The following is a 14,092-nucleotide window of genomic DNA, read 5'->3' on the forward strand; positions in this document are numbered from 1 at the left end:
AAACCTGCAATAACATCCTTTAGGGGTGGTCAGAAGTGCCACAGTGTGCCTTGGGCACACATGCAAAATCCCAGTCCCTCCCATAGGTATGACTGGTATGGGCATAGACCCTTAGGTTTCTGCCCCAGAAGGTGGTTGCTTTGTGCAGCCCATTGCAGAAGTCATTAAAGACTGGAAACTCTTTAGGTCTCCAGGGAAAAAGGTTTAGTAATGGCCAAGGGGTGCTGTAGGAGAGGGAGGACCAAATATGGCCCAATTTGCAAGGCCAGCAGCTCCTCCAGTGCTTCCTGGTGCAGAGGACATCATCTCCCATAGATGCCAGCACAGAACCCTGGGCACCAAACCTCAGTGGTGGCCTGAGCTCCTCCAGCGGGTGAGGGAAGGTTAGGTCCAGTGGCGGGACGCAGGGACACCTCGGAAAAGTGCACGGCAAGGCAGATACTCCAGGCAAGCCTACCCCTAAGGTCTCCTCTTTTCTTCTTGCTCTGGCCTGCTTCCCAGCTGCACAGCATCGCCTTGCAAACAGCCCTGCGGCCGCCCAGCCTCTGGTAGGAGCTGGTAGGAGCTGCCAAGTTCCCGAGGACTTGGTCGCCCCACCACAACACAGGTCGTGGTCCTGGTTGGAGGTGATGTCAGGAACCGCAGCGCTTCCCAGCCCTCTGCCCCTCCTCTTACCTCCCCTGGCTCCCTCTCTTTCCCCCCCAGCATGCGAGGACTCCTTCTAATAAAACGCTTTCTCCTGGCTGTCTTAAAGCCTGGTGGTGACTCCCTGATTTTGAGGGACTTGAAGACATCGCCCAAGGAGAACTGTGTGCAGTCAGAGACCGAATCCCTCCTGGAAAAGGAGCGGAGGCCGAGCCTGGAGGCCGACCCCACCCTACAACACTCGTCCCCGAAACAAGAGCCTCCCTTGCTGGGCCCACGAGGGTCGTACTCTGCATGGGGTTTCTTTCGGTCTCGCCCTGGGGGCAGCTTCCACAGCCTCCGCAGGGTCTCCTCCTTGGACAACTTTGAGGCTGCGAGGTCTGAGTTCCAGAGAAAATTCAGGGAAAGGAGGGCAAACTCAGGTAGGGGAAAAATCCCGGAGTTCCGGTCCTACTGCGGGAGCCACAGTCCCAGGCAATTGCCCCGGCACGTCTTGGGGGGGGAGGTCTCTTACCCTGCACTGCTTTTCCCTCTGCAAAGTGGAGATAAGCTGGGGCCTTCTCCGCAAAACCCACTGCTCTCCATGTGATCCCTGTGTAGGCAGGTCCAGCTCTTTGGGTAGAGCCATCCGTGGTGTTTCGCGTGAGATGTGAGACCGCATGAGGTTGCGTTTGGCTGCCCCACACAAGGGGCATCCCAATGCTGTCCCACCTCCCCGGGAGGGAGGGAAAGGGTCTGCAGGCATATGCAATGTGAGCTGTGTCCATGTGTTGGAGGTGGACAAGACACCAGCCAGGCCACTCTGTAGGGGTGGAGGAAACGTACCTCTACCATGGTGTTCACATCCAGAGCTCTTGTTCTCATAGGAGACATGATGACAAATAAGATGCTCAAGCAACAGAAGCCTCTGTAATTGGGGGTGGAGAGAGATCAGTCTGCCATGTCTGGCTTGAGAAAATGGGGTGGGGGTTCATGATCCTCAAACAGTCACAGGTTACAGACCCTCAGGAGGGGACACAATGTAGAAGGGGGGAAGCGGACTGAGCAGGGAGAAGGGTGGCAGCAGAATGGCTGTGCTAACTGGACACCCTCACAATGTCTTCAGACACCTCCTGCCCATGACACCTCTTGGGTCAATGTCAGAGTGCAAGGAACAGAAGGGGTAGAAAACTGAAAATATAACCCTGCCCTGCCTGTAGGAGATAGAGAGGTTGGGACACCCTGGTTACACTGCTTGGAGATGTTCCTGAAGCCCTGGGTGTAGGTACACACTCCTTTCCATGACTACGCATTGCCACAAGCCTGACCATGAGCCAACCACCTCTGGGTCTTCCTCCCTGGTCCTGCACTGGGGCGACCCAGAGAGGCAGGTCCCCAGGTCCTTAGGGAAAACTGCCAGGATCCAGCCCCATTACAGCTCTTCTTCAAGAGAAAGCTCTGACCTCCCTACCTGAAGCCTGGGGGTGGAGGATACATCTGAGTGGGGACATCACCCAGGCTCCTGGCTCAGTCTGGTGGCCAAAAACCAAGTCAGCAGCTCAGGAGCTATGTTACTCAAGCTGAAGCATGCAAAGGTGGAGGAGACCCACCTCCTCCTTCATCTGTTCTCATGCCAGTTTTGGCATCCCTCCCTGGTGGGTCTCACTGGGGCTTGGCCCCAACCCGCCACAGTCTTCAGGGGTAGCAAAGATATTGGGTGCCTCTGTATTTTGGCAGCTGGTCTGAGCCCCCTGGAGGAGGTTTAATGATGAAAAGATGGGTGATGTGTCTGAAGAGCAGCACCCTCTCAGGTGCCTCAGGTTGGGCATCCCAGGATTCAGACACCCTGAAAAAGCCAAGCCTTTATGGCCAGGCAGACATTGGTACCTTCTGGTGGCACCTTGTGGTGGCCCCCAGCTCCTGGATACACTGAGGTCAGGGCTCTGCAGACTGGCTCCTGCTTACACTGCTCTTCTCAATGCTCCTCTCTGTCCTTTTTCAGAGGCTTCCCACGTCAAACCCAACCCCCCAAACTCCACCTCGGACTCAGACCTCATGAAATACCGGACCATCAGCCAGATCCCCCAGTTCACGCTCAATTTCGTGGAGTTCAACCTAGAGAAGCACCGCTCGGGCTCCACCACGGAGATTGAGATAATTGCTCCCCACAAGGTGATGGAGCGCACCCAGAATGTCACCGAGAAGGTCACACAGGTACGTGGGCGCTGAGATGCCACCAAGGCAGTGGTGGGGTGATGGTGCTGCTGCCGGGGTACAGTCACAACCATTCCTGTGGTTTTTGGAGGAAATGAGCAGAGAGGGCAGTGATACCTGGAGTTTCCATCCTAGGAAATGCCAGTATCCCAGTGTTTGATTTTTTTCTCTTCCTTTGGATGGCTGAAATGCTCTTTTTTTCCCCCTAAATAAGTAATTTATGGTAATTTGTGGCCAGGGGAACACCAGCATGAACTGCTCACGGTGTGATGGTGGCCTTGAAGGGTACACATGCGTGCACATGTTTGTGTGTGCATGTGGCTTCATTTGTGGAGGAGGCTCTGGCCACCGTTTCCCGACCCCCTGATGCCAGGGATGAAGCCCACAAGGCACCGCTGGCCCCGAGGCACTCGGCTGGGGACCCCATGCCAGGAGCAGAGGTGTCCACGCCGAGGGCCACAGGATGCCCTGGGAGACAGCAGGTGGCACTGCCCTGTCACTGTAGGGCACACTCGTGGCTGTGCACTGTCACCAAAAGGGATGCACATGGCGCTGTACTGTCACCGTGGGGGACACACAGACATCAGCGTGTGTGAAAGGTGCTGCTGTATCCTGCAGTCCCAAGTAGGGAGCTCTTACCAGTGGGTAAACTGAGGCACGGGAGAGCCACGATGTACAAAATACATCTAAGGGCACCTGCCATCGTTGCCAGCAGCAGCCAATTTAATGAAAATGCAGCTATCTGACCCCAGAAGAGCCTCCAGGCTTGACAGTTTGCTGCATCAGAGCGGGGTACTCTGTGGGATTTTCCTCCTGTCTCAGTACCGGCAAACCTTTACCCGCACAGCCTCTGTGCACGGTGGATGGGCTCCCCGCTCCCCACAGCGCAGGGCAGTTTTTCGGCTTGTTTTCCCCCAGGCTTGTCCCCTTCATCCCAAAGTCTGCTTAGCCCTTCTGATCTGGGGGTGACCACAACCACCCAGGATCAGCCCCTGAACAACCCAGCGGAATGGCAAGCAGCCCCCAAGCCCCTGTCCCCATCACAAGGGACACCCAGACACTGGGGACCACTACTGCGCACTGGGGTGACGCTGGCACTGTGGCACCAGCTGCTCGATGCGGAGTCATTAGCTGGTTGCAGGGTGACCGGATCGGAACAGACGGGTGGTGGCTGCAGGGTCCCACAGTGGAGCCATGCAGCACCGAAAAAGGTCGATCCTCCATTCGCCTTAAATCTCCAGATCGGGTGGGACGGGATGGGATGGGATGGGATGGGATGGGATGGGATGGGATGGGATAGACCTCTCCTCCCCACTGCATCTCCCCATGGTCTTGGGGACCCAGACATCCTGCCTGTCCTCACCCCGATGACCCCCACACCTTCCACCAAGCCACAGCTCCCCGCTTCTGGCGGCTAAATAATTCATGGCTGAGGCAGAGACAGTGGCGAGACACTGCTAACGGCATCTAAAAATACCAGCTGGCGTGCAGGGAGAGGCAGACATAGGCTGGTCGGGGTGATCTGGCCCTGCAGCGAGCAGGCAGGGAGGGCAGGTCACAAGTGCAATGAATGTGCTGGGCTCAGCCTGCCAGGGCTGCAGCTCTGGGGCACGACTGGAGGCACATGGGGATGCCGTGGGGTCTATGCCACCAGGCTAGGGTTCTGTCTTGCAGATGGTGCCTCTCGCAGTCCTTCCAAACTGCCCTGTGATGCTGGAGCTGGGCAGGAGGGTGCTGGGGACAGGGCAGGGGGGACTGAGTTGTGTCAAGATACGTGCTGGGAGGGACACTGAGTCAGTGCCTGCAAGCAGCCAGCACCGTGGGCCTGATCCTGCCCGGTCCCTTGTGCTTGAGGGTCTCCTGATGACTTTGGCATGGCCCCCCTCCCCAGCTCGGTGTCCCCCTCTCCATCCCCAACACGGGACAAGGGAGGAGGAAGGTGCACGGCTGCAGGGCCCTGTGGGGCATGGGCAACAGCCTGGGTTAACCAGGGCCATGGGAGCCACCCCCGTCCATCACCCATAGTCCTCACGCACCCTGCTCCCTCCTCCCTACCTCCTCCTCCTCCCTCCTGTGGCTGCCTCGCTCCCTCGCTCACTGCCCAGCACCCAGCACCCTGCACCATGAGCCTGCGGCTGCAGCTGAAGCCGGTAAGTGCAGGGGGAATGGGAAGAGGGAAGGGGCACCCAGTGTGATCGCCACACGGGGCACCCAGCACTGCCACCCACAGAGACTCCCACGGCTACAGAGGCCACCCAAGGGTGCCACTTGCAGCCCTCCCCATCCCCGAGGGGCAGAAAGGGACAAGGCCGCAGCTGCTCCCTGGCTCTGTGTTGGTTTGGATGCTCTTTTGGGGGTTATTTCTTTTCCCTTTTCTACCTCAAATCTTTGGGATTGCAGTTTTGTATTAATTCCTGCCTGGGAAACAATGGGGTTAATGTGCTCTTGCTTCTGCTGCAAAGACTGGGTGCCAGGAGCAAGGACGAGGGCAGGGCAGGTGACCCAGCATGGGGAGCAGCATTTGGGGGCCTGAATTCAAGACTGGCCCCACAGAGCTGCCTCTTGCCAGGCAGGACAGGGGGATCCAGCTGCTGAGGGTGGGCATTGCTGGTTTTCCCAGATACAAGGCATAGGAGCCCGTCTTGGGTCTGCTGAACACATCTTAGCTTTGGGACCAAGTGTTTTACCGGCGTCACCTTGTCCCTTTCCCTGCCATCCCTGCGGAAGCAAGTCCCCAAGCGCAGCCGGTGCCTCATTCCCCACTGCAATGATTGTGTTTGGGTCACTTTTTCCAGTCCCTCCCCTCTCCGTCTGCCAGCGACGTCGGCAGTTCCCGCTGCCCCATTGGCGCTCTCGTCCCCACGGGGCCCCCAGCATCGATTGGGTTTGATTAATCCACACTGGGCTCCCGAACGCCCTTTCCAGCCACACATCTCCCACCCGCCTGGCCAAGTGCATGCGTGCCTGCATGGGCAATGCTGCAGCCCCGGTGCTGCGCCCACTGTGCCGGACGCTGCCTGGGCACGCGGGGTTGGGGGCCCCCATGGTGGACACCCGGACTTCGAGGGTCAGCTGCCACCTGGGGCGCCGGGCAAGCTGCAGGCAGGTAGGAGCCAGGGGCACCCCCAGGGCACGGGACCCACCAATGTCCTGGGGCTGTGGGACGTGGGAGCAGCGGCTTATGGTGGGACAGGGCTGCGGGGCTGGATCTGCTCTGGGCTGCAGCACCAGGAGCCATTGGGAAGCCCTTGAACCCTTGAACAAGACAGGTGTCAGTGCAGGAAGGATCAGGCCCCTTTTCCAGATCTGTTGCCAGAATCATGGTGATGGCCATCACTGTGGCCTCAGGGTGTGTGGAGCCTCTGCTCTCCTCTCCTTTGCAGCCCATCAAAAAGCACCCTTTTATCTGGGGGCTTGGCATGGGCAGAGGCCACTGAGGTGCCCCGCATCCTCCTCCACAGGTGGCACTGATGGCCAGCACACAGGGACACCCAGGGGACAACGGAGTGGCTGGGGCAGGCAGGGAGGCTCCAGCTGCCCCCAGGTCCAAATAAGTTCTTTCATGCCATCGTCTCTCAGCATCCAAAGCAAGACAGCCCCAGCCCTTCCAGTCCCCAGCACTCTGCATTGTGTCCCCAGGGTGGCTTCAGAGCCCACCAGAAGCTGGTGTTGGTCCTGGAGAGGGGAGCTGGGATGTGCGTCCCCAGGAGAGCGGACACCTAGGGACAGATGACAATATGGGAGGGTGCCCGCATGCCTGAGATGGTGTTTGCATGTTGGTAGCCGCAGGTGGGGATGCTCAGATGGGAAGTGGGCATTGCCTGAGGCCAGGCTTTGCTGTGGGTGGCCCAAGCTGTCCCCTCTGCTTGGAGGGCAGCTGTGCCAGAAGGACTTCAAGGGGAAGCTCCCAACTGGGGCTGAGAAGGGCACTGTGCAAAACTTGCAGGATGCCTAAAGTGCACTCACCCTTGGGGCCAGGCCATGCCACAGCCGTGGGACTGCATCTCCAGGCTTGCTGTCCCCAGAGCCCTGTGCCAGGGACACCCAGCAGCTCCTGGGCTGGTGGCACAGAGCTGAGGGCACAAGGAGGCATGGCAGGAGGCACTTTGCTCCCTGCCAGCACGGTAGGCTCTGAAAGGGATAAAGCGGGTAAACACTTGTCCGAAGGATGCTCTGGCCATTAGAGACGGACAAGGAGCCGGGCAGACCTTGGTGTCAGCCATAGGGGGCAATTCACCTTGTGGCCTCCTGGTCAAATGCAAATGAAGGTGACAAAGGTGGAAAGGGTGTAGGAAACCCACTGCATGCTCCTCACTGCCCTACCAGCACATGGGAGTCCCTTGCCTGACTCCTGTCCTTATCCAACTTCTCCCCTGGTCTGCTGTCCTTCCCACACCCATCTCCTGGCAGGTGCTGTCCCTGGGCGCTGACGTCCTTCCCGAGTACAAGCTGCAGGCACCACGCATCCACCGATGGACCATCCTGCACTACAGTCCCTTCAAGGCTGTGTGGGACTGGCTCATCCTTCTGCTGGTCATCTACACAGCTGTCTTCACCCCCTACTCAGCTGCCTTCCTGCTCAACGAGGAGCAGGTGGAGGAGAAGCACTGGGACTGCAGCTACTCCTGTGACCCGCTCAACATCATTGACCTCATCGTGGACATCATGTTCATCGTGGACATTGTCATCAACTTCCGTACCACCTATGTCAACATCAATGACGAGGTGGTCAGCCACCCCGGCAAGATCGCCATCCACTACTTCAAGGGATGGTTCCTCATTGACATGGTTGCTGCCATCCCCTTTGACCTGCTCATCTTCCGCTCTGGCTCTGATGAGGTACAGGAAGGGCCTGGAGGTCCGTCAGGACAGGAGGGGACTCACGGATGGATGAGGAGTGATGTATGGTGGAGAAAGAGAGGGATATGGATGGCTTGACATAAGCAGTGGATGGCTAGATCTGCAAGGAGAAGGGTGGTTAGTCAGAGGGATGGGCAAGGATGTCAGTATGGGTTTTTATTAAGCAGCTAGGACCTGGGATTTTATTTAGCAGGGTCAGACAGCCACACACCCTACTGTAAGTGCTAAGACTGTCTGAACTGGACCCATGCCCCTTGCTGGGGCTGACTCAGCAGAGCAGGCTGGAAGCTCAGTTTATGGACTGGGCCCACATGCCAGCGAGGCCGAATTTGGTGTCACATTGCCAGCCAGACTCAAAATGTTGGCAATGGGATGTCCTCTGTGGTTACTGCACTACCTGGAAGCCCCACCTCAGCTGAGAGCCCGTGGGATGGGGTGAAAGGCAGCTGTTTTGGGAGCAACGGTTAGCAAGCTGAGGACCCATCAGGAAACATGGGGTTTCTTGTCTTCTCTCACTTGCTCAGCTGTAATCCCAGGGCTTGTTCCCTTTACGGTCAGCTGAGGGAATCTGCCCTTTCTGTGGCATGATTCACCTCAGCGATTTCAGCTGTCACCTCCAGGACAAGGTGATTCACATCCTAGAAGTGCATTTTTAACCTTCAAAGGAAGCACAGCTAGGCTGGAGACATGTCTTTGGCCTGATTTCTCTCCTGCTTGTCCCTGAGGTTTCTCACCTCTCCCCTGCAGACTACCACGCTCATTGGCCTCCTGAAGACCGCCCGACTGCTGCGCCTGGTCCGTGTGGCCCGCAAGCTGGACCGCTACTCTGAGTATGGAGCAGCCGTGCTCTTCCTGCTCATGTGTACCTTCGCCCTTATCGCCCACTGGCTGGCCTGCATCTGGTACGCCATCGGCAACGTGGAGCGGCCCTACATGGAGCACAAGATTGGCTGGCTGGACAACCTGGGTGACCAGATCGGCAAGCGCTACAATGACAGCGACCTCTCCTCTGGCCCATCCATCAAGGATAAATACGTCACTGCCCTCTACTTCACCTTCAGCAGCCTCACCAGCGTGGGGTTCGGCAACGTCTCACCCAACACCAACTCCGAGAAGATCTTCTCCATCTGTGTCATGCTTATTGGCTGTGAGTGCCTGCCTGTGTCCCGCTGTCCCCATCCCTGCCTTGGAGGTTGGAGGGGCTGCTCTGGGGAGAAACAGGGAGAGACCCGCCAGGCTGTAGCTTGTGGGGTTTTAAGAGAGCATCTCCCTCTGCCTCCTCTGCACAGACGAATGGATGGGGAGATAGATAGAAATATGGATTTTTAGAAACCCACTGGTTTCAGGTCCATGGTAGATACAGCCTTAGGAAACCTGCTGGTTCCAGGTCTGAGGTAGTTGGACACACATGTCCCCACGTCTTGCTGAGTCCTGCCCTCTCATTGCAGCTCTGATGTACGCCAGCATCTTTGGCAATGTCTCTGCCATCATCCAGCGCCTGTACTCAGGCACGGCCCGCTACCACACCCAGATGCTGAGGGTTAAGGAGTTCATCCGCTTCCACCAGATCCCCAACCCCCTGCGTCAGCGCCTGGAGGAGTATTTCCAGCATGCCTGGTCCTACACCAACGGCATTGACATGAATGCGGTGAGTACGGGGCGGGGAGGCCCCACATCCTCATGGCACCTTGTCCTGAATGGCCCAAAGTCCAGCTCTGGGTCCACCCAAACATTTCCATCCTTTTGACCAGGGTGGAGAGGAGGCAGGAGAAGATGTGGGAAGCTGGAGACTGCCTGCCCATCTGCCTCCTGCAACCCCCTTTCTCCTTCTCCCCCTCTGCCTGTTCATCCCGCCACATCTACCCAGAGGTTTTCCAGGGCCATGATGGCATTTCTTGGCCAGGGAGTGGGTTTGGTGCCAGCACGCTGGTGAGGAGCTCAGAGCCCCCATCGGCACCGAGCACTTTCAGGCTCGTGTCTGTTGGTGTCACAGAGCTGCGGAGCCGGTATCGATCCAGCTCCTCTCCACACTGCCGGTTGCTAAGCAAAGCGCATCCCGCTCTCAGCAGCAGGGAAAGGAGGGCATTTAAATAAACCTCGATCCATTTTAATTAGAGCCCAGAGAGGCGGCTGTTTGTTAGCAAAGCGGGGATCAATGGTGGAGCCGTGCTGGAGAGGCGCCGCGTCTCCGAGCCTGGCGGGGAGGCTTGCGCTAATGGCACCAGGGCACTGTGGGGGTGAGGAGGGGGCTCAGCCAGGGAGTCCCAGGACTTGGCTTACAGCTGCAGGGTCCAGTGCACAAATGTGCTGGCTCACCCGCTACAAGGCAGAGAGAGGAATGAGAAAGGACAAGGCAAGGAGAGAGACGGGACCTGGTACTCTCCCTCTCTCTGCCCTGAACAGGCCATCAGCCTACTCATTCCCAGCTCATGCTCCCTTTTTTCATAAGACTTGATTCTCCCCTGTCTTTGGACACTATGGGATTGTGGATTTGCATGAATTCAGCCTCTCCATCTTCAGCTGCTGCTGCCTCGTTAAACAACTGGGCAGCATTTGGGCGTTTGCTGCCCAGAGAGCTTTGGGTTAAAACCTCTCCCTGGGCTGGATATTGGTGGCAATAACTAGAAGCAAAGCCATCGCACCCTACCAAGCACAGGTTCTCCTGGCTTAGTGCAAACCCAGGTCACAAATTCCCTATGACAAGCTGAGCTTGCAGCTTGGATATGCTGCCGCTCACACCAATTCCTGCTGGATGCTGCTCAGACGCAATGCAATCTAATCAATCATCCCACAGCCCGATCAATTCATCCACCCCTGATTTCCCAGTAGGGAAACTAAGGCACTGCCGGCAGCCTGTGAGATCATGACAGAGCCAGGAAGGAGCCGTGCTCACCGGCCCCAGCCTGGTTGTCCCAGATTTGGCCACCAGTGGGATGTGAGAAGAGAGCAAAGGGGCCCCACGGCCATACACTGCTCTCCACAAAAACTCAAACCCAGCTGGATTTTGCCCCAACACCATGAGCCGTCGGTGGCAGCAGCTTTCTCCGTGTTGGAGTTTTACCTTGATTTCACCTTCAGATTTAGTTTTTGTTCAACGTGAGGTATTTGCCACAGGTATATTTAGCTGTTGCTGCACACAACTGGCTCGTGCTGCTTCTTGGCATTCAGGCAGGTGCTGCTTAATTAGGACAGCACCTCATTACCAGTTTGTGCTCTCGTTCAGCCAAGATTAGTGGGCAGAAAGATGAAAAGGGGGATATGCCACCAGTGGGTATAAATAGATTGATCCGGTTATTATTATTATTTATTGCTGGGGGGTGCTCTCATCCCCAGCCGCAGGCAGCACAAGCCAGGGAGGGACAGGCAGGCATATGTCCACCAAGGGAAGATCAGATGTCCCAGGCTTTGGCTTTCTGGGCTCGGGGGCTCCCCATTTGGCCCCGCTGTGTCACTCTGCCTGTCGCCCAGCCTGCCTGGGCTACGATGGTGGTCCTTCCCAGAGACCGTGGCATTTCCCCCTCGCTCTCCACAGGTGCTGAAGGGTTTCCCCGACTGCCTGCAGGCAGACATCTGCCTCCACCTCAACCGCACACTGCTCCAGAACTGCAAGGCTTTCCAAGGAGCCAGCAAAGGCTGCCTGCGCGCCCTGGCCATGAAGTTCAAGACGACTCATGCGCCACCCGGAGACACCCTGGTGCACTATGGAGATGTCCTCACCACACTCTACTTCATCTCCCGGGGCTCCATTGAGATCCTCCGGGAAGACATTGTGGTGGCCATCTTAGGTGGAAAAGTCGTTCCTTCTGGGAGGGCGAGGGGCGATGGACAAGGGGCGAAGGGTGATGGGCAATGGCAAAAGGGTGACAGGTGAAGGATGATGGGTGATGAGCAGTGCAGGTGAGGGGTGGAGGGTGATGAGGGTGAGGGGTGGAGGTCTTCTCCATGTCCTGGAGAAGGGGAAGCTGTTCCTCAGGATCTGGTTGGTGACCACACCAGTAGACAGGGGATGGAGGATCCCCTATAAATGCCAGGGAAAGGCCACAAAGGAGCAAGAAGAGCAGCGAATGGCTCAGCAGTCTGCAGCCATCACTAACAACCCACTGCCCTGGCTCAGTCTTCCCATCAGTGATGGCTGTCATGTTGTAATCCCCAGCATCCACAATCAGGGTTGGAGTTGCTGGGCATCCCCTTGTCCAAAGTGAGGTCTGCTGGTCCAGTACATCTGGAACTTGGCGGGGGGTGCCCACCTCCCCCTAACAAGCTGTTTGTTGGCACAGGGAAGAATGACATCTTTGGGGAGCCCATCAGCCTCTACGCCCGCCCAGGGAAGTCCAATGCTGATGTGAGGGCCCTGACCTACTGCGACTTGCACAGGATCCAGCGGGAGGACCTGCTGGAGGTCTTGGACATGTACCCAGCCTTCTCTGACAACTTCTGGAGCAACTTAGAGATCACCTTCAACCTGCGAGATGTGAGTGCCAGGGCTGTCGCAAGGAGGGATGTGGTCAATGCCTTAAATCTGGCGAGTGGGAAAGTTGAAGTGAGGATGTCAACCTGCGCTCCTCACTCAGTTTGGTGCTGGACTGGCCAACAGCCACATTTCCCAAGGGTTACAGTTTCCTCCATAGCCCAGCAGAAATGTGCATACTTCACATTCCTGAGCTCTTTGGAAAAGTTGGCCCAACAAGCCATGTCAGTAGTACCCTGCTCTGCAGCACCTGTAAATCATCTCCAGGACTGCTGCAGCCTGGGCAAGTGGGTCAGACACATGTTTTGAGGCTGCTGAACTGAGAAATATTCTCAGTCTTCATTGAATTGGGTACCAGCTTCCTCTGAAAATTCCTTTTACAATAATCAGGTTTGCAATCCCTGAAAGGCTTGGAGCATTTTTGTCATTGCTGTTTGACTCAGACTTTATGACTGGACTTCATCCTTTCCTGATATTTTTTTCAGAAACACTTGACTGGTAAGATAGAAAAGAAAGTCAAATTCCCTCTGTGTCCTGTCCCACCCCAGGATGTCCTGCCTCACCTCAGGGTTGTTCTTCCCTCCCCATGGCCCTGACACCCTCAACTCAGTCTCAGAGCACTGAGGCCAGCCTCTAGGATCCCCTGAGTTATGCCACCAGGGCGGGACTCACTGGGTGGGACAGGGGAGTGATGGAGAGCCAGAGCTGGAGACCAGCCCTAGGAGGATGCTGAATGAGCTGTAGCCCCCTTGGCACCCATGGAAGGGACACGGCATCCATGGATGGGCCTTGGTTCCCATGGATGGGACACAGCACCCTTGCCCTGGTGACCAGCCCCTCTCATCCCTCAGGCAGACAGCGTTCCCCGCTCACCACTCAGCGAGGAGTATGACTGCACCTACCGGCGAGTGCGCCGACGCAAGCATTCCCTTTGCCAGCCCAACAAGCCTGGTGAGTCCCACAGCGTCGGCAGAGCCTGGCTTGCAGGGCTGGGGAGTGGGATCATCATTTAATTACTGCCCTAAAGCAGAGGTGGCTGTCCATGCCTCCGTCTCTGCAGACCAGCTGTATGTCCCCACTCTGGGGGCACCCATGCTGCCTTCCCTCCCTCTCCATAGGATGCCCCAGCCCTACAGGCACCCTAGAGGGGATGGGGGCTGATTTTGCCATGTGTGGTGCTCCCAAAATTAATCTGTTGTGCTGCCCCACAGACCCAGACACGGGCATCTCTGATGCAGAGCAGTATCACACCTACTCCGAGCTCACCAACCCGCAGGACCCGCTGAGTAAGGACCAGTGGGACGACCTGGGCAGCAGCACCACTCCCTGCTCCCAGACCAGCGATGATGAGGTCAAGACTAGCAGCCCTATGAAAGCTGAGCCCTTCCCCACATCCAAAAAGGATGACTTTGCTCTGCCCACGCTCAGCCTCGTCACCACCAGCGGCACAGAGGTCAGCAAGCAGGCGGCAGAGAGCAGCCAGTCCTACGCAGGTACCCACAGCTGCAACCAAAGCTGGCAGGAGGGTGGTAAGAGATGCTCAGGCATGGTGGCCTTATCTTGGGGCAGAGCCAAACAAGCCATGCAGATTTGAGGGGAGCCACACTTGTGCCCAAGGGTCTTTGCTGCCTTTTGTCCCCAGTAGAACCTGCTCTGTCCCTCCTGTTCCCTGCAGTTTCTCCTAGCACCCAGAGACCCCTTTGGGGCTGCTCCAAGGGGCCAAATGCTAACGTGCCTACCATAGGCGTGTTGCGTGCCAGTACTATGGACTGTCCATGAGCACCTTGGGAGCCGGGGCAATGGATCCTCATAAGTACCTCAGGTCCTAGCATGATGGACCCTTCCTTGAGCACCATGTATGTCAGGGTGGTGGACCCTGGAGCACCTCCATGTGAGTGGGGCTGGGGGATGCAAGAGAGAAGTGCT

The 14,092-nt window shown here is 57.2% G+C and overlaps 1 protein-coding gene across 2 annotated transcripts in view; it reads left to right on the forward strand.

Annotated features, from left to right (window-relative positions):
- The window catches only part of KCNH6 (potassium voltage-gated channel subfamily H member 6), a 33,429-nt gene that overhangs the window by 16,022 nt on the left and 3,315 nt on the right, over window positions 1–14,092 (forward strand). The window contains exons 1-9 of one of the 2 annotated variants that reach the window (XM_075117244.1): window positions 979–1,067; window positions 2,627–2,838; window positions 7,249–7,677; window positions 8,446–8,845; window positions 9,147–9,346; window positions 11,231–11,483; window positions 11,976–12,169; window positions 13,018–13,117; window positions 13,378–13,659. In XM_075117244.1, the coding sequence (XP_074973345.1) occupies window positions 2,680–2,838; window positions 7,249–7,677; window positions 8,446–8,845; window positions 9,147–9,346; window positions 11,231–11,483; window positions 11,976–12,169; window positions 13,018–13,117; window positions 13,378–13,659 (2,017 nt within the window). In that variant the 5' untranslated portion in view covers window positions 979–1,067; window positions 2,627–2,679. Of the gene's footprint in view, window positions 1–978; window positions 1,068–2,626; window positions 2,839–7,248; window positions 7,678–8,445; window positions 8,846–9,146; window positions 9,347–11,230; window positions 11,484–11,975; window positions 12,170–13,017; window positions 13,118–13,377; window positions 13,660–14,092 lie in introns of those variants that run through there. The other variant, XM_075117243.1, reaches the window with a different exon arrangement.

The sequence above is a fragment of the Phalacrocorax aristotelis genome, chromosome 23 (genome assembly GCF_949628215.1).
Source record: "Phalacrocorax aristotelis chromosome 23, bGulAri2.1, whole genome shotgun sequence".
NCBI lineage: Eukaryota > Metazoa > Chordata > Aves > Suliformes > Phalacrocoracidae > Phalacrocorax > Phalacrocorax aristotelis.